Source organism: Lampris incognitus, chromosome 11 (assembly GCF_029633865.1).
Source record: "Lampris incognitus isolate fLamInc1 chromosome 11, fLamInc1.hap2, whole genome shotgun sequence".
NCBI classification, from domain to species: domain Eukaryota; kingdom Metazoa; phylum Chordata; class Actinopteri; order Lampriformes; family Lampridae; genus Lampris; species Lampris incognitus.
Window position 1 is genome coordinate 57060203 of NC_079221.1, and position 19761 is coordinate 57079963.

At 43.1% G+C, this 19761-nt stretch overlaps 1 protein-coding gene across 1 annotated transcript in view; it reads left to right on the forward strand.

Moving 5' to 3' along the window:
• The window catches only part of LOC130120434 (thrombospondin-type laminin G domain and EAR repeat-containing protein-like), a 68445-nt gene that overhangs the window by 25784 nt on the left and 22900 nt on the right, over window positions 1-19761 (forward strand). The window contains exons 7-9 of the mRNA XM_056288970.1: window positions 3839-3970; window positions 4990-5107; window positions 7914-8028. Of these exons, the coding sequence (XP_056144945.1) occupies window positions 3839-3970; window positions 4990-5107; window positions 7914-8028 (365 nt within the window). The remainder of the gene's footprint in view (window positions 1-3838; window positions 3971-4989; window positions 5108-7913; window positions 8029-19761) is intronic.

Sequence of the window (19761 nt, forward strand, 5' to 3'; positions counted from 1 at the left end):
TCTTACCTCCTCCCTGAACTCCACACAACAGTCTTCCTTCTTCAACTTCCACCATTTGATCTTTGGCTTTGCCTTCACTCTTTTCCTCTTCTTGGTTTCCAAAGTCATGTTACAGACCACCATCCGATGCTGCCTAACTACGTTCTCCCCTGTCAGCACCTTGAAGTCTCCAGTCCCTTTCAGATTGTGCCTCCTACATAAGATATTGTCCACCTGTGTTCAATTTTCTCCACTCTTATACGTCACCCTGTGTTCCTCCCTCTTCTTGAAATATGTATTCACCACAGCCATTTCCATCTTTTTTGCAAAATCCCCCACCATCTGTCCTTCCACATTCCTCTTCTTGACACCATACCTACCCATCACTTCCTCATCACCACTGTTCCCATCACCATCATGCCCATGCCACTCCAATCAGCACTCTCTCTTCCTTGGGTACACTCTCCACCACTTCATCCAACTCACTCCAGAATTCTTCTTTCTCTTCCATCTCACACCCAACTTGCGGGGCATATGTGCTGATAACATTCATCAATACACTTTCAATTTCCAGCTTCATACTCATCACTCTGTCTAACACTCTCTTCACCTTCAGCACACTCTTGACATACTCTTCCTTCAGAATAACCCCTACCCAATTTCTCCTCCCATTCGCACCACGGTAGAAGAGTTTGAACCCAACTCCGATGCTCCTGGCCTTACTCCCCTTCCACCTAGTCTCTAGCACACACCGTATATCTACCTTCCTTCTCTCCGTCATATCAGCCAGCTTTACCAGTCATAGGGCCAACATTCAAACTTCTGACTGTCACCTCCACACTCCTACCCTTCCTCCTCTCCTGCTGCCTCTGGACATGCCTTCCCCCTCTCCTTCTCCTTCACCCAAAAGTAGCATAGTTTTCACTGGCACCCTGCTGGTTAACAGTACTGGAGGTGGTTGTTGGTAGCCCGGGCCTCAACCGATCCAGTTATGGAAGTCTGATTTATGATCCACATATTTGATTTGGCAAAGGTTTTACGCTGGATGCCCTTCCTGACACAACCCTCCCCATTTATCTGGGCAGGAGACCAGCACTAAGAATGCACTGGTTTGTGCATCCTCAGTGGCTGGGTTTATTCATTATACATATACACAGCATAATCCTTCAACGATCTGAGTGAGGCAAGTAAAAAAAAAAAAAAAGGAAAAATGGTGAGATGCCCTGGAGCCCTGAGCCCATAAAACATTGTGGTTGTGCTGGTCAGCACCCAGTAATCAACAGTAGATGACTGGTTGAACTGGCCAGTATTTGAATGACATCTGCTGTTTAAGCCAGTTTCAGGTCTTCCAATGTCTTTTTGGTGGTTTGTTCTCTTGTTGTTGTTGTTGTGTTGTTGTTGTGTTCCAGGTTGTCAGCGAAGAAAACACAACCACCATCAGATTAATTTGACAGGCACAGCAAAGTAAATTCAGAGGACTTTTGACTGCCATCATCCTGGTCAGCTAATCAGTGCTCTGTGGCTCCTCACCATAAAGGTCAAAGGTTAATTTTTCATCTGCTGAAGCCTCCAAAGATCCGTTGCGTCACGTTTTCTGGTCTGGATGAGTGTGATGTAAAGCCTGGGAGACTTAGACAGACTTGATTTAAGGATCTCATTAGAAACTAAAGCTGCTGTGAATGTCTTCCAAAGCAAACACCCCCCCTGATCCTTCCAGCCAAGAAAATGGGTTTTAATGTGTTCAGACCTCTGGAGATTATTTCAGGATATTCCAGCCTCATGTCTGCTTTCAGCAAAAAGAACGGTCCTCACCAGACATGATGAACCACGGCTCAGTTCACTATTTAACCAAAACTAATTATGCCGTAAAACTCAGACTGAATCATTTATTTTTTTAAGAAAAAATATTATATTATATATATATATAATATTATTTATTTTTTATATTATTTACATCATGTATATAATATTATTGAGCCATACTATATGTCAGAAGGCTGAATTCATGTTTACTTCACTGCATTTTGTCACAATTCCATCAAATAAAATAGAGTGTGGCAGTTTTCAATCTTTATGATAAAATGGAAACCAGCTCAAATTGTCATCCAGTCCCTCAACAAGACCAGTTCTGACTGAACACTTTTAGTTTAGTTTAGTTTCATGACATGGTGTCAAAAGCTGACAGGATGGCAATAAAACCAGAGTTTTACACCGGATGGGAGTGAAGGTAAAAACTAATTTGTGCCGACTAGCTAGAAGAAACGTGTTGAGGCATCTCTGAAACCATCTCTCCTTAATAACGCTCAGCTTCATCAGTCTTCATATAATCCATAGTCTTGCTCAACTAGACTTGATGTTGTGAGTCTAGTTGAAGATGTAGTTTGTTGGTACTCAGGTTTATGTGAGTGCCATTCTTGTCAAATAGTGTGAGACAGATGAATAGCTCTGTGTAAAGGAGAGATCTATGGTCACCACACTGTCTTACTGGTTTCCAGCTGACAGACATCCATCAGACTGGTGGGTTTGGCAGCTTCCATCATACCTGGCAGGAAGGTGACTTCATTTAAACATCAGCAAAATCACATGTTCACACACAAACAATATTTCCAGCTTTGCCTTAAGCAAGCAGCCCTTTGAATTGGATCACCTCTAAAGTTAAAGAACATGACTCACATTTCTCTCTCTGTCTCTCCCCCCCTCTCTGTCTATGTACCTCCCCTCCTCTTTTTCCTCCCTCTCCATGTCTCTGCTGTCTGTTATTGAGATAAAACACTTCATCTCTCCCTCTTTTATGGGCTCATGTGGGGTGTTGTGGTTGGAAGTCAGAGAATAATTCCTCCGTCTGTCGGCTGATAACGAGGAATGACTTGAACCTCTCCTGACCTCATTTCATTAGAGAAAGACTTTCAGTTTGGATGACTTTTTCCAACCACAGAGTCTGAGATGAACTCAGACAATCCACGCTTTGTCTCTAAGACCAACACTGGACAATGACTCAGTTTGGCTGTTGAATCTGGTTATCCACTGTTGTTTCCTTTCATCTGTCCATTCTGTTCTGTTCTGTTCTGTTCTCTTGTTTTCTCGTCTTTTCTCGTCTTCTCGTCTTGTTTTCTTTTGTCTTCTCTTGTTTTGTTTTCTCGTCTTGTCTTCTCGTCTTGTCTTGTCTTCTCATCTCTTGTCATCTTGTTTTCTCTTCCCTGTTCTTCTCTTGTCATTTTGTTTTCTCTTGTCTTCTCTTGTCTTGTTTTCTCTTTTCTCGTCTCATCTTGTCTCGTCTTGTCATCTTGTTTTCTCTTCTCTTCCCTTCTCTTCCCTTCTCTTCTCTTCTCTTTTCTTCTCTTGTCATCTTGTTTTCTGTTCTCCCCTTCTTTTCTTTTCTCTTGTCTTGTCTTGTCTTCTTTTGTCTTGCCTTCTCTTCTCATCTCTTCTCTTGTCATCTTGTTTCTCTTCTCATCTCTTGTCTTGTCTTGTCTTCTCTTCCTTTCCCTTCTCTTGTCTTCCCTTCTCTTGTCTTCTCTTCTCTTCTCATCTTGTCTTCTCTTGTCATCTTGTTTCTCTTCTCTTCTCTTCTTCTTCTCCTCTCTTGTCTTGTCTTGTCTTGTCTTGTCTTGTCTTGTCTTGTCTTCCCTTGTCTTCTCTTCTCGTCTCTTCTCTTGTCTTGTCTTCTCTTCTCTTCTTTTGTCTTCTCTTCTCTTTTCTTGCCATCTCCTCTCTGGTCTTGCCATCTCTTCTCTTCTCTTGCCGTCTCTTCCCCTCTCTTGTCTTGTCTTGTCTTCTCGTCTCTTGTCTTGCCTTGTCTTTTGTCTTTTCTTCTCATCTCTTGTCTTGTCTTGTCTTCTCTTGTCTTCTCTTCCATCAGAGACAGCCGTGACAGTGACTTTAGGGGGTGAGCCTCATTGTTCCAGGTCAGAGGAGGGTCAGTTGTGGTTCAATACCCAGAGGAAAAGCCTGCTGCTCTGTGATGGACACATATGGACGCCTTTACTAGCTGGTAAACTGTTAGTGCACACATCTACTGCAGGATGAATTTCTGTAAAATAATTTACTTACAGGTGACTATATTAATACTTGATCTACTACGTGTCTTTAAAAAGAAATTAAAACATACATTAATTCAGAAATATAATTCTGACTGATATACTAAAAACGTGCTACTTATAGGGCTAGGACTTTAGATTTTTTTTACTTTTTTTATTTTGTAGGTTTTATTTTTCTTTCCTTTTATGTCTGTTACTCTTTATATAAATTACTTTGCTTAAAGTATGGGCCCCCAGGCATCCGGGTAGCGTAGCGGTCTATTCCGTTGCCTACCAACACAGGGATCTCTGGTTCGAATCCCCGCGTTACCTCCGGCTTGGTCACACGTCTCTACAGACACAATTGGCCGTGTCTGTGGGAGGGGAAGCAAGATGTGGGTATGTGTCCTGGTCGCTGTACTAACTCCTCCTCTTGTCAGTCGGGGTGCCCGTTCAGGGGGGAGGGGGAACTGGGGGGAATAGCATGATCCTCCCACGCGCTATGTCCCCCTGGTGAAATTCTTCACTGTCAGGTGAAAAGAAGTGGCTGGTGACTCCACATGTATCGGAGGGGACATGTGGTAGTCTGCAGCCCTCCCTGGATTGGCAGAAGGGATGGAGCAGCAACCGGGACGGCTCGGAAGAGTGGGGTAATTGGCTGGATACAATTGGGGAGAAAAAGGGGGGGGGTATGGGCCCCCATCCATAAACTCTGCTGAGCTTCCTTGGGGTGTCCCTTTTCAAACTATTTTGTGTATTATATATGTATAAATTGTATTTTTTCATATTTGTGTGAAATAATTTTTATTTATTGATCGATACATAGTAATGTACTGTAAAAGGCCTTTACCCCAAAGTATTTTGAGTACAGGGTGAAATACCTGAAACACACTCGTAATAATAGCATGTGTTTCTCCAGCAGTAAAGACACATACATGTCCAGTATTCTGACATAGTACAGTCCGATAATATTGATGTCTCCTCTCCTGTCCAGAAAAGAAGCGTTTGGATTACGTAGAAGACTACCAGGACCTTTACACCAGCTCAGAAACCTTTGATGTTGAAGTTTTCTCCATTCCTTCTGTGGGTCTCTTCATGGCTGCAGCCAACAGGTGAGGTGGTTGTCAAGTCTCACCTCCTTCTCAAGGCATTTAAAACAGGCAACGTTTTTTTTCATTTAGCCCCTGACAGACTTCTCATCCTCAGTCTAAAGACTGAGTTGGGCAAATTCCCGCTTTATTTTAATACAGATTACTGATATCTGTTGTTTTTATGAACCATTTACTGTCATAATGGAATCAGTTCCCGATTCCTTTATTGCTGAGATAATAATCCAACTGGTCGCTCCATCTTCCCTGAATGATGCAAACTGGATATCCTGCTGTGGATTTGATTCCTTTGCCAATGTTAGAGAATGAATGTCATTCATATTTCAAGCTGTTCTGAGTTTGTTTTATTGACATGAAAATGGAACACAGAAGGACAAAATTTTATTAACAGGATTCATACAGTGATGAAAAACCTGGAAAAGTTACTAAATTTGAAAATATAATTTCCAGATCTTTGAAAAGTTATATAAAAATTTAGATAAGTTTTGATCAAGTCCTTGAAATCTGACTAAAGGAACACCAGCTCTGTTAAAGATTGATTGACTAATTCAGAAAATGAAAATTAACAGCAAGTGGAACCTTTGTGGTGGTTCTTCAGAATTTCCATTGTTTTCATGCAACAGATTGTCTCAATATGCTAACATGTGCCTCTGCTAGCTAGCGCTGTATCGGGGTCTGCCATATGTACCCTCAGCCCTGTGGGTTAGCTGTCTGTTAAGGTTAGGTTAAGGTAAGCACTGGATTAAGGTGCTGGGATAGGCTCCAGCATCTCATGACCCCAATTGGGATAAGTGGCTTGGATAATGGATGGATGGGTTAAGGTCAGGGTTTGTTAGAGGCTGAGATTCAGTCAGGTTAAGGTTGGTTAGGTTAACTTTAGGTAAGTTCAATGAAATAGGGTTGAGGTTAACATAGGGTTGAGAGAACATAGACACACTCCCTGCTGTATCAGTTAGCTAGCTAGTTTGTTGATAACAAGTCAAGTTTCAACAATCAGCAGCTTCAAATGAACAAGTACAAAATAAAAGTATAAAAACAGAGTGGCTCATATTTAGTATTTGAAATATATACCGACTTTCACACCATACATAGTCTTAAAACTCACCTTTTGAGTGAAAACTACAAACCCCAATTCCAGTGAAGTTGGGACGTTGTTTAAAACGTAAATAAAAACAGAATACAATGATTTGCAAATCCTTTTCGACCTATATTCAATTGAATACACTACAAAGACAAGATATTTAATGTTCAAACTGATAAACTTTGTTTTTTTTGCAAATATTCACTCATTTTGAATTTGATGCCTGCAACACGTTCCAAAGAAGCTGGGACAGGGGCATGTTCACCACTGTGTTGCATCACCTTTCCTTTTAACAACACTCAATAAGCGTTTGGAAACTGAGGACACTACTTGTTGAAGCTTTGTAGGTGGAATTATTTCCCATTCTTGCTTGATGTACGACTTCAGTTGCTCAACAGTCCGGGGTCTGCTGGCAGGCCAGTCCAGTACCCGCACTCTTTTACTACGAAGCCCCGCTGTTGTAACACGTGCAGAATGTGGCTTGGCATTGTCTTGCTGAAATAAGCAGGGACGTCCCTGAAAAAGACGTCGCTTGGATGGCTGCATATGTTGCTCCCAAACCTGTATGTACCTTTCAGCATTAATGGTGCCTTCACAGATGTGCAAGCTACCCATGATGCCATGGGCACTAACACCCCCCATACCATCACAGATGCTGGCTTTTGGACTTTGCGCTGAGAACAATCTGGATGGTCCTTGTCCTCTTTAGCCCGGAGGACACGACGTCCATGATTTCCAAAAACAATGTGAAATGCGGACTCGTCAGACTGACGTTGGTTTTCCCAAGTGTTCTTGAGCTCACGTGGTAATATCCTTTACAGAATGATGTCGGTTTTTAATGCAGTGCCGCCTAAGGGGTCGAAGGTCACGGGCATTCAATGTTGGTTTTCGGCCTTGCCGCTTACGTGCAGAGATTTCTCCGGATTCTCTGAATCTTGTGGTGATATTATGGACTGGAGATGATGAAATCCCTAAAGTCCTTGCAGTTGTACGTTGAGAAACGTTGTTCTTAAACTGTTGGACTATTTGCTCACGGAGTTGTTCACAAAGTGGTGAACCTCGCCCCATCCTTGTTTGTGAACGACTGAGCCTTTCGGGGATGCTCCTTTTATACCCAATCATGACGCTCACCTGTTTCCAGTTAACCTGTTCCCCTGTGGAATGTTCCAAACAGGTGTTTTTTGAGCATTCCTCAACTTTCCCAGTCTTTTGTTGCCCCTGTCCCAGCTTCTTTGGAACGTGTTGCAGGCATCAAATTCAAAATGAGTGAATATTTGCAAAAAACAATAAAGTTGATCAGTTTGAACATTAAATATCTTGTCTTTGTAGTGTATTCAATTGAATATAGGTTGAAAAGGATTTGCAAATCATTGTATTCTGTTTTTATTCACGTTTTACACAACGTCCCAACTTTATTGGAATTGGGGTTTGTATAAAAAGTGGTCTCTTTTGATCATTGAAATTAAGTTAAAAGTTATGGAGAAGTCCTGGAAGTCATTGAAAGGCAGTAGTGAAAGAGTGTATGAACTCTATTAAAATATATTTCAAAAATGATGGATTTTACAGATGAAAGGTTAGAAAGCAAAGGGTCTTCTCAAAATATTTCACTTCCAAATAAATGATCAAATCTAGATGTGAGTTTGATGGCAGGATGTGAATACCATCAGATAAACCAGTCAAACAGCATTAGTGAGGATTTAAAGCGTCCTGTGTTGGATGTGACTGCAGGGACTCTTGGCCCGGTTCTGGCATTTATAAATGGATGGATGGGAGGTTTCACCTGTACCAGAACATCAGCACCCAAGAGGCCCGTGCCTGGAAACACTTCATCCTGGATGGACAGGTCAGCTCCTCCTCCCTCATCACAACCACAAAAAGAGCTCTTTCACTCCTGTTCACAGCCAGCTGTAAAATGAGTCTCGGTTAAATCGATGACTTGTTTTGTTTTAAATGGAGGTGTAAATCCAGCCAGGACACACTGTGATCTTCCAGTAAAGCAAAACAGTTGAAAGTAACTGAGGACATTGTTGTGACAGCAGGTCGGGGCCGGTTCTAGGCATGGGAATGGGGGGGGGGGTGCAATGCCCCACCAAATGCTCTGACTGCCCAACGCCAAGTGCCCCCCCCCATCCCAAACTGCAAAAATTAAAAAGTATATTATTTTGTACTCATCGATTCGGCCAGTCATAAAAATGCCACATAAAAATAAAGTTTTACCAATATGTGATTGGTTGATTTGGTGATATAAAAGGTGGAGACGCAATGAGAGAGTGGTGTCACTTCTCTGATCAGTAGTTGCTGTTACTTGACCACTGCACATCGCTGCCTGTACTCTTTGGTTATTAGCATAGCTTGCTGAGTGACTCCAGTGAGGATAGCTGAGTGGTGGGAGTCTCAGTCAGTCGGGGAGATTTGATTTTTAGATATTGGCACTAGATCGATTTATTAGGATATTTGCAAATTACATCCAGTAGTGGTTGCTGAGATTATTATCATTTCGAAGCATTTGCAATTGCCTGCTATCAGGGGTTAGCTGGCTACAGATGTGTATTTGTGTTAGCTAGCTGCATTCTGCACATTGGTGCACGTTTCTATACTCTCTCCAGAGATTAAGTTTTTAGCGTTTCTCATTCTGGGCCTTGGTTTCTCTCTATCTCCCTTTCTCTCTCTGTCATCATGCACCGATTTCTGGTTGTGAAACCTCGCAACCCCACTGCTACCGTTTCGGAGCAGCAGTCAACAGATGCAGGCTCCATGGTGTCATACGCAACTGCTCCTTGACCCAATACCTCCCTAGAGGCTGCCTTGCAGCTCGGTTGCTCAAGCACTGCACCCCATGATCCCATTGCCCCATGCACTACGCCTTGAGCTGGTGTTCACTGGTGCCTCAGCAGCCGATAATTTCCATGGCTTGAATAACCTTGCGCTGTTGCAGCCCACCCTCTTTTTCTCTAAGCGTAACTTTGGCCTGACTGCACGCGCACTCGACCTGGGCTAGTACTGTGGGAGCATGGCTTGAGTATTCTGCAAAGATGGATGCGTGCTTCTGTTTCCCCTGTTGCAAATTTGATGCATCTAATGACAGAAACATAGTTTTTACCCAGCAAGGATTTAATAATTGGAAAACTGACATGGAGAAACACAAGGGATTCAGCAAGCAGATATCTAGTCAGTGTCGTTTGAAGAGTGCTGTAGTCTGGTCTCAAATCCAAGGGAGGCAACCAAGTATAATTGGGCACGCATAAAGTTTTCCTCCAATAAGAGGATGGGGGGTGGGGGTGGAGGTGGGTTTAAAATTGAAAAGAAAATGATGAACCAATTACAGTATAGCTTCACATGTAAACAAAAAATATCACTGTTGGCAGACTGGAAAACTATGCTGGATGAAGGCAAGTAGCTAATTCTATATATGCCAGTTCATGTAAGAATACATAATATTTGGATATAATTGGGCATAAATGAAGTTCTCCTACTACAATACTATATTCTCAGCACCATTGCACTTTATCACCTATTTCACACGTATAAGTCAATCCTTGTGTATATACGTATCTGAAGATTTTTGTGTTGTAGTGTTGTTATTCTACTGTGCCTTGCAAAAGTATTCAACCCCTTGACAGTCATCACTAATTTCTGGATTATAAAAGATACTCACACATCTGTTCCTGAACAATATTGTTGTTGTGAACCCATAAGCTCTAACAGCGTGTTCCCAAAGCCAAGATAAGTTATGTTTTGCTGACTTTTTATTAATAAATTAAAAACTAAATCATAGTGCTTGCATAAGTATTCAACCCTTTGTGCTTTGACAGCTCCAATTTTACACAAATGACAAATTATTCCTAAAACAAACTCAGGTTAACACAATGGGACATAATTAGTGTGCACCTGTAAGACATTAAAGTAACGGTCTGGTTTATGGGTATAAAAAGCACTCTGTGTAAAGTTCATTAGCCGGGCGTGAACTCCATCAGAAAATGAAGACAAAGGAGCAGAATACTGAAGTAAGAGACAAAGTGATTAAAATGCAGAAGGCGGGAAAGGGACACAAAACAATATCCAAGTGTTTGGATGTCCCACGGAGCACTGTTGGATCCATTGTCAGAAAGTGGAAGCTGCATCACACCACCCAGACACTTTGTAGGACAGGCCGTCCCTCAAAGATAAGTGTCTGAGCAAGACGTGGGCTGGTGAGGAAGGCCACACATGATCCTGCAGTCACTCTGAAGGAGTTCCAGAGGTCAGTGGCTGAAACTGGAGTAAATGTGCAAGAGTCAACCATATCACGGCTCTCCATAAATATGGCCTGTATGGGAGGGTGAAAAGAAAGAAGCCGTTGCTCAAAACTACGCACATAAAAGCACACTTGGAGTTTGCTACCAAGCATGAGAGAGACCCGGTTAGGATGTGGTAAAGGTTTTGTGGTCAGATGAGACGGAAGTTGAGCTTTTTGGCCAAAACTCAAAGCATTATATGTGGCGCAAACCTAACACTGCTCATGCCCTAAAAAACACCCTCCCTTTCGCGACGCATGGCGGCAGCAGCATAATGCTATGGGGTTGCTTTTCAGCTGCAGGCACTGGGAACCTTGTTAAAACTGAGAGGGGCATGGATGGAGCCAAATACAGGGAAACATTGGAAGAAAACCTGCTGCAGTCTGCTATAAAACTGAAGCTTGGGAGAAGGTTCCCCTTCCAGCAGGACAATGATCCTAAGCACAAGGCTAAAACAACAATGGCATGGCTCAGCAACACAAAGGTGAACGTTTTGGAGTGGCCAAGTCAAAGTGTGGACCTCAACCCTACGCCGGATCTACCATATGGGCAACCTGGGCATGTGCCCAGGGGCCCCTAAGTGTAAAAGGGCCCTCCGCAATGGAAGGAAAAAAAAAAAATGTGTTTTTTTTTTTGCTTTTTTTTTAATGTCATGCTCCACATATATATGACTCAAAGCTTGACCCATTCTCTTGGTAATTATCCAATCTATGAAATAAAAGTTGTTTCCAAGAAAATTAAGTCCCATGATTGATTATTATATTGGTGAGATGGCTGGGTAAGTGGTGACTGGTGAGGAAGCAGCAATGTACTGTATAGATTGGCTAATGGTGAAGGTGGGTGGGCATAGAGAGCAGGTGGCTTACGTTGCTCAGATTTAAGATCAGTTTTTTTTAAGAACGACCAAGGCGGTCATTTTCATCGTTTTGGATTTTCAAAGTTTAATAACTTTATGGGGGGGGGGGGATAACAGACCTGCCACTCCCTGAATACTCCTAAAATGCATATATTTTCATTAAAATAAGTTTTAGGTCAATTGCACAAAAAGGTTATGATAAGATATACCTAAAATGACCATGAGCGGTCAAAATGGCTGCTGACATGTTTTGAACACGTCGTTTCCTGTGTGAAGTTCGTTGCTCTGTCCTTGAAACACACTAGCGTCATCAAGTCAGAGAAATAGTCTACACTTGATTTTTGATTATGTCCAACATGTCTGGTTACAGACGCTGTTACAGACGCACCATGGCTACCACCGAGGCGTTGCAGTATTTACAGGCGTTGGACAGCGGCCATTTTAAATTGTTTGAAAAATAGTATTAAAGTTGTTAAATGTTAATTTTGGTATCAGTTAGTTTCTTAACAGACACACTAACATATGCAATGCATTAATATCTCAACTGGGTATTTATCTTGACAGAATATAGCGTCGTTCTAGTAGTTTTTATAGTTCCAGTCGTTGCTTGTGACTGCTTCAATATTTATTTTCAGTTCTTTTTTTACATTTCACGTTTTACAGGCCTTGTTACGTTTGTTACATTAGCAATATGTGTTTTCCGTTTAGTTTTTAAGGTAATATTTTCACTTTTTCAATTTTGCTTTTCAAGTTCGCTCATGTCTCTCTGAAGTTTAAATTGTTTAAAAATAGTATTAAAGTTGTTAAAATGTTAATTTTGGTGTCCGTTAGTTTCTTAACAGACATACTAATGCATTAATATCTCAATTGGGTATTTATCTTGACAGAATATAGAGTTTAAAAACTGGCGGTCACTTTGACCGCCCATAGTTGTTTTAGGTAGGAGTGAAATCCCGGTCGTTCCAGTCAAGTCAAGGCTAAAAACTGGAATTAATTTCTACCTGACCCAGTATCAGTTAGGTCAGGGATGGGCAGTCTTATCCAGAAAGGGCCAGTGTGGGTGAAGGTATTTGTTCCAATACACACCCGCGTCTACTAATCAAGGTCCTCAGCAAAGACTCTGCTGGTTGATTAGTGGCATCAGGTGTGTAACTGCTTGGTTGGAACAAAAACCTTCACCTACACTGGCCCTTCCTGGATAAGATCCCCCCCCCCCCCCGAGTTAGGTTGTATCAGTGAGAAGTGTGCGGGAAAAATTGCCCAGCAGCAGAAAATGGACGGCGTTAACCAAAAGCCCAGCGGGGCTGCCAAAAGAAAGGAAAGGGAAGTGAAAGAAGTGGCCACAATAAAAAATGTCCCGCTAATAAATAGTTTTTTTTTTAAAAAGCTAAACAAAGTGAAGAAGAGGGCATTCCGATGGAGGATGTCGAGCTAGCAAGTAGTAAGGATAACCTGGAAGCGTCTACCATCAGTTGCAGCAATGTACAGCCTCGCTAGCTAGTGGTGGAAACGTTAGCCTGGAAGTCTTTAGCTCCAGCAGTGACACACTGCCTCTGCTAGGGGTACAACAAGATGGCGGGGGGGGGGGTGAGAAGACAGGGATGACCAAACAGTGGAAAGTAACGTTACTTCAAGCTGATTTGCAGTAGCATCATTTGTGAAGACCCTGCATTATGGGGATGGATTACAGAGAAGGTCCGGGAGGAAATTCCACAAACAGGCTGATGTTCTCTCCTCTTCATATCCAACTGACTTCGACAAGGCCTTAGCTGATGAGCTGAGCCAGTTTAGGTCTTTTGTCAGCACCGAACAAGATAAGACTGCTGCAAACCTATTGCAAGTTGTGCTGAGGAATGGACTTCCAGACAACCTTCCCCAACGTTTTTGTTATGCGGAGGCTTTTTCTCACACTGCCTGTATCCAACTGCGAGGGAGAGAGGACATTTTCGCAACCGAAATGGATAAAAAAGGAACTCGGAACAACCACGTGTCAGAAAAGGTTTTCAGCGCACTCTTTGATGGTCGCTGAGTCTGAGCTTGTGAGGGAGCTGGGTTTTGAGGACTTGATCACAGAATTTGCAAAGAAAAAGTCAAGAAAGAAGAACTTCTAAAGGTAAGAACCATTTGATTATGTTGTCTCTGCATTGAGCTCTATTATCTGTTGCGGTTGTGTGTTGCTGTATATTTTGTGGACGAGTTTATTTGATGTGCTGTTTGCATAACGTGTGTATTGCCTCACTGTGGTGTGATGGTGCTATATTGTATTGGAGTCAGTTTGTCAAGTTCATTATATGTTAGTTTTTGCAGTTCTGTGTGAAGTTGCCTTACTCACTTAGTGAGCCTTATTTTAAAACCTGCATTCAGGTTTCAGCTGTGTGATTACCTTAGGATGGCAATGTTGTAAGCATATTCCTAGACTTTCACTTTATTCATCCATCCATCCATCCATTATCCAAACCGTTTATCCTGCTGTCAGGGTCGCGGGGATGCTGAAGCCTATCCTAGCAGTCATTGGGCGGCAGGTGGGGAGACACCCTCGGCCGGGTCGCCAGGCCATCACAGGGCTTACAGATATATATATAAGAGAAAAAACCAACACTGGCGTAACAGGAAGACAATAGTGCAATGGTGCAGAGTGCAAGGATGCTGGAATAGGTATGTTAACAGGTTACTTTATATAGATGAGGTAGGTGGACATGGCAGAATACGCATGTATACAATATACAGTATATATGATGATATGCATTTGGTGAGTAGGACTTCTGGGATAATGGTGTTGAACACCGAGCTGAAGTTCACAAACAGGATCCTTGCGTACGTCCCTGGAGAGTCGAGGTGTTGCAGGATGTAGTGCATTCCTATGTTGACTGCATCATCCACTAAGAGTAATGTGCTGTGGGTAGTTTGTAAAACAAGTTTGAAATAGGTTAAGTGCAAAAATATGAAACATATTATTATGTACTTTCACATTATTATGTATCAGTAATAACTGGTGTGCTGTATACTTGGGTGGGTTTCCATGAACATAAATATTGCCATAGTGTAGAGTCATACACTGCCTTGGGATAATTTAATCCATTGTACCCTTGTCTTGTGATGTGTGAGTGAAATGACAGTACTTGGTCTATTGAATTGTATAGGCATACCTGCTCAGCTGGACTGGTTATTCAGCTTTTGACCAATAGATGTGTGATTATGGTCTGGTGGATTTGACATGCCAGCTTGACTGGAAGCTCAGAATAATTAAGGTGGGGTTTAATGGCTAGGGCGTGGGGTGGGCATGATGTGTGCATGGGTGTGTGTGTGTGGGGGGGGGGTTACGTTTCAGTACCCCCTGTTTGGGAAGCCATTTTTGTGTTGTTGTGCCTCAAGTTGTTATCAATACTTTGACATTTTTGTTCAATCCATTCCTCCTTATCTGTTGTCATTGCAGCTTTCACTTCTCTTACATTTTCTGTATTCCTCCTTGCATTCTTCAGAACTGTACTTCAGAGCCTTGGCTTCACGTCCTCTGTCGCATAGCTTCAACGTTTTATCTCGAATCCATTGATGTTTCCTCGGACTTATTTTTTCTTTTCTTTTATAAATGTATTTCTGACTTTTTTCCCTTTTTCTCCCAATTTAGTGGCCAATCGCTCCCTATTCTAGTTCAAACACCCACCCTCGTACTGTATGCGTTCGCCAACTGCATCTCGAAGGAGATGCCTCGCCAATTCCCATCTTTTGCTGTTGGTGTGTCCTCCTCTGGTACGACGTGAGGTAACGTCCCATGGTCCGAAGACATCCACACTGACATAGGTGAACGGAGGGGCTACTTGGAGGTGCTCGGCAGGCAGATCTGCCATTTGTTGGTATTCTGTCTTCCCGCGAAGCTTATTGCACGTGACGCACTTGAAGAGAAGGCTGCTGATGCATCTTTTAGCGTCGACCAACCAGAGCCCAGCTGCTCTGACGACGCCCTCTGTAAATTGCCTCCCTTGGTGTTTTACAGCCTCGTAGTGATGTCGCATGAGCAGGGTCGCAATGTGATGACGACCTGAGATGATGATGGGGCTCGTTTCGTCAGTTTCTAGCTTGGACTGAGCTGTACGGCCTCCAACTCTGAGGAGCCCATGGTTGTCGATGATAGGGTTTAGCTTCAACAGACTACTCCGAGAGGGAAGACTTTGTTTGGAGGCTATGTTCTTCAGTTCTTCACATAGAGCTCATGTTGGACGCTCTTCATCACAACAATCTTGGCTCTATCCAGCTCCTCCTCTGAGGGCCTTTTTGACAGATATGCCATCCACGGCAGCTGCCCTCTTGGGCAGGCAGGGCGAAGGAGCGAGTTATATGGGTCAAGCGTGCGACTGTGGGGATGAGAGTGGTCCACTTTGAGAAACAGTCGAAGCATTTGGGGTTCAGTAGGTCTTGAGAGACTAAGCTGAGGTTCACAGCAACCTCAGGGCACACATCGGAGTCAGAGGCAGGGTTGATGAGGTTCGAAAGAGTGGGGAGATGGATTCCGAAGAAAGGCTGGTCCAGAGAGCCATGTCATGCTGCTCAGGAGAGTTGCTGGGATAGACCTAGACCCATAGTCAGCTGGGTTGTCGTCAGTTGGAACATGCCTCCATTGGTCTGGAGATGTGGACTGCCGGATCCTCTGAACTCTGTTGTTTACATAGACATAGAACCACCTTTCTTGATTATGAATGTACCCCAAGACTGCTTTGGCACTACAGAACGTTGTATAAAGAGGAAGATGACCCTCATAAAAGAGAAAAGATTGAATCTCTGATGAAGGAAATGATCAACACAAATTAGCACTATTTGCAGATGATATATTATTATTCTTAGAAAACCCTGTTACCTCTGTCCCCGCTCTCTTACATAGCCTTAATGAGTATAGTGCAGTGTCAGGCTATAAGGTCAATATGATCAAATCTGAAGCCATGATGACAGCTGGGGAATGGCCTTCCCAGTTAGATGACCTGGTCTCTTTCAGAAGATCCAAACAGGGATTCAGATATCTTGGTGTAGTTATCACACCTAAAATTGCACAATTATTCTCCTCAAATTACGACAAACTGATTAAAGAAATTAATAAAGAGTTAAACAGATGGGATAAACTGCCTCTGTCATTTTTTTGGCAGAATAGAATCAGTGAGAATGAATATTCTACCAAGATTACTTTTCTTCTTTCAGTCCCTCCCTGTATTAGTTCCACACTTAAGCTATTAGAAAAATCTACTACTACTACTACTTGTGGCTGCTCCCGTTAGGGGTTGCCACAGCGGATCATCCGTTTCCATTTCTTCCTGTCCTCTGCATCTTCCTCTGTCTCACCAGCCACCTGCATGTCTTCCCTCACCACATCCATAAACATCCTCTTTGGCCTTCTTCTTTTCCTCTTTCCTGGCAGCTCCATATTAAGTATCCTTCTCCCAATATACCCAGCATCTCTCCTCCACACATGTCCAAACCATCTCAATCTTGCCTCTCTTGCTTTGTCTTTAAGCTGTTAGAAAAATGAATATCAAAATTAATTTGGCAAAACAGGAGACCAAGAGTCAGATTAAAAATATTGCTGTCAACAAAAGAGAAAGGAGGTCTGGGTTTACCCAACCTAAAACTTTACTATTGGGCAGCCCAGCTTAGAGCAGTAGTGGCCCGGGTTGTTAAGGCTGTAGAGACTGGATGGGTTTCTATTGAACAAAACTCATTACCACCAGTATCATTATCTACTCTTCCATTTCTTAGCCAACAGTCTCACACAACACCATACAACACAACACAATACACCATACAACATAACATAATACAACACAACACAATACACCATAACAACATACAATACAACACAACACAACACCATACAACACAATACAACACAACACAACACCATACAACACAACACAATGCAACATAATACAACACAATACGACACAACACAATACAGTACAACACAAAATAATACAACACAATATGGGACACCACACAATACAATACAACACAATACAATACAGGACACCACACAATAAGAAAACACATGACACAACACTGTACAGTATTATACATTACATTCCTCTCTATAATACACAATATACAGTAAACAGCATACAGTACAAGTAAACAGTATACAGTAAACAATATATAGTACACAGTAAACAATATACAGTAACCAGCATACAGTACAAGTAAACAGTATACAGTATACAGTAAACATATAGTACACAGTAAACAATATACAGTAAACAGCATACAGTACAAGTAAACAGTATACAGTAAACAATATATAGTACACAGTAAACAATATACAGTACACAGTACAAAGTAAACTATATAGTATACAGTACACAGTAAACACTTGACAGTATACAGTACACAGTAAACAGTAGACAGTATACAGTACACAGTAAACTAGACAGTACACAGTACAAAGTAAACTATATAGTATACAGTACACCGTAAACACTAGACAGTATACAGTACACAGTAAACACTAGACAGTATACAGTACACGGTAAACACTAGACAGTATACAGTACACAGTAAACTCTAGACAGTATACAGTACACGGTAAACAGACAGTATACGGTACACGGTAAACACTAGACAGTATACAGTACACGGTAAAAACTAGACAGTATACAGTACACAGTAAAGAGTATATGATATGCTGTATAAGCGTATACAGTCAGCTGCTGCCCATCAAAAGTGACAAGTTGTGCAGTATTCTGTGTGTTATGGTCATGTGGTAGAAAGAAAAGAAAATGTTCCAAGTACCCAGAGTCTTTTACAGGCTCATGGATGTTTGAGAGGGGGGGGGGGACAGAGGGGGGGGGGGCTGGCATAAAGAGAGAGATGTTCAGTCACAGCTGTTTGAAGGGAGGGAGTAGGAGAGCGAGGGAGTATTTTGATGTGGTTTTAGTAAAGGAAGAGAGAGAGCTGATGTGTTGTGCTCATAAATCAAACATGTATAATCACACAGATGAATAATATATGATGTGATGGAGGGAGTGATTGATTTATACACCTTCACCCCCCTTTCCCTTCAGTGAACTGAGCTCACCTTAATTACAGCCAGGAGTCATAATGAGAAAGAGTCTGGTGGAAGAGCTGTGTGTCGTCTGTCAATCAACTGCAGAATCATCCAGAGCTCGCTCTCTCTCTCTCTCTCTCTCTCTCTCTCTCTCTCTCTCTCTCTCTCTCTCTCTCTCTCTCTCTCTCTCTCTCTCTCTCTCTCTCTCCCTCTCTCTCTCTCTCCCTCCGTGCATGCTGGGAGTCGGTGTGTGAGAGTGTGTTTGGTGGGAGCGACCTGCTGTTAGTAAGTTCGATGTATTTATCCAAGTTCTAGTAGGTTACTCTTGTCTTCAGGGCTGACGGTTTCAGATTGTTTGTGTTTTTTGGTAGTGGGCTACATTTGCTGTAGTCTGTCGTAGTTTCTTTCAGTGTGAGAGAAATGGCGTCCTTGGAGGCGCTTTCTCTCTCTATCCAACATGCTGTGCAGGTTCAGCCCGATCCTTCTGTTCTGATACAGGCAGTTCTCCTGGCTGTGGGAGACCATGTGGGACACCACATGTCGTTTGCCTCCAGGATAAACAGAAGTGTGGTTGTTTTCCTGAAAGAAGAGCGTTTTGTGGCTGAGTTAATAGTGAGCGGTGTCTCTCTGAATAGCGTCTATCTGCTGCTTTCCCCGCTCACCGTGCCTTCCACCCGGGTCACCGTCTCCGGTATTCCCCCGTTCATTCCCAGTGAGGCGTTGGAACAGGAGCGGCGGTGCTTCAGTAAGCTGGTGAGCAGTTTTAGGGCTGTGGGGTTGGGCTGTATGAACTGAAACATGTCCAATCCCTCCAGAGACAGGTGTTCGTGTTTCTGAATTGTCCATCACAGATGATGGAGGTTTCTTTCAGAGTGAAACATGGGGAGGGACATTACATGGTGTACCCCAGCACATCCAGTCATTGGGTGGCAGGCTGGGAGACACCCTGGACAGGCCGCCAGTCCATCACAGGGCCGATACACGCACACACACACACACACACATTCACGCCTAGGGACAATTTAGTACGGCCGATTCACCTGACCTACATGTCTTTGGACTGTGGGAGGAAACTGAAGCACCCGGAGGAAACCCACGCAGACACGGGGAGAACATGCAAACTCCTCTGTGTGCAGAGGACAACACAGGCAGCATTAAATGCTTTGAGTGTGGGGATGTGGGACATAAGCGGATCGCTTGTCCTCACAGGCCGACTGAGGGGTGCCCCAAGCTGGGGGCTGGGCCAGCCGAGGAGCGCACTAACACCGGTGCTCCACCAGATGAGGAGCCAGTGAATGGCACTGCTCCGGGGGGGGGGGGGGGGGGGGGCTGGTGCCCTGCTGACTGAGCTTGAGGCGGGAGAGAGATAGAGTGTGCAGGCAGATAATCAGGCAGGGGAACAGCAAGCTTATTCAGGCAGTGAGA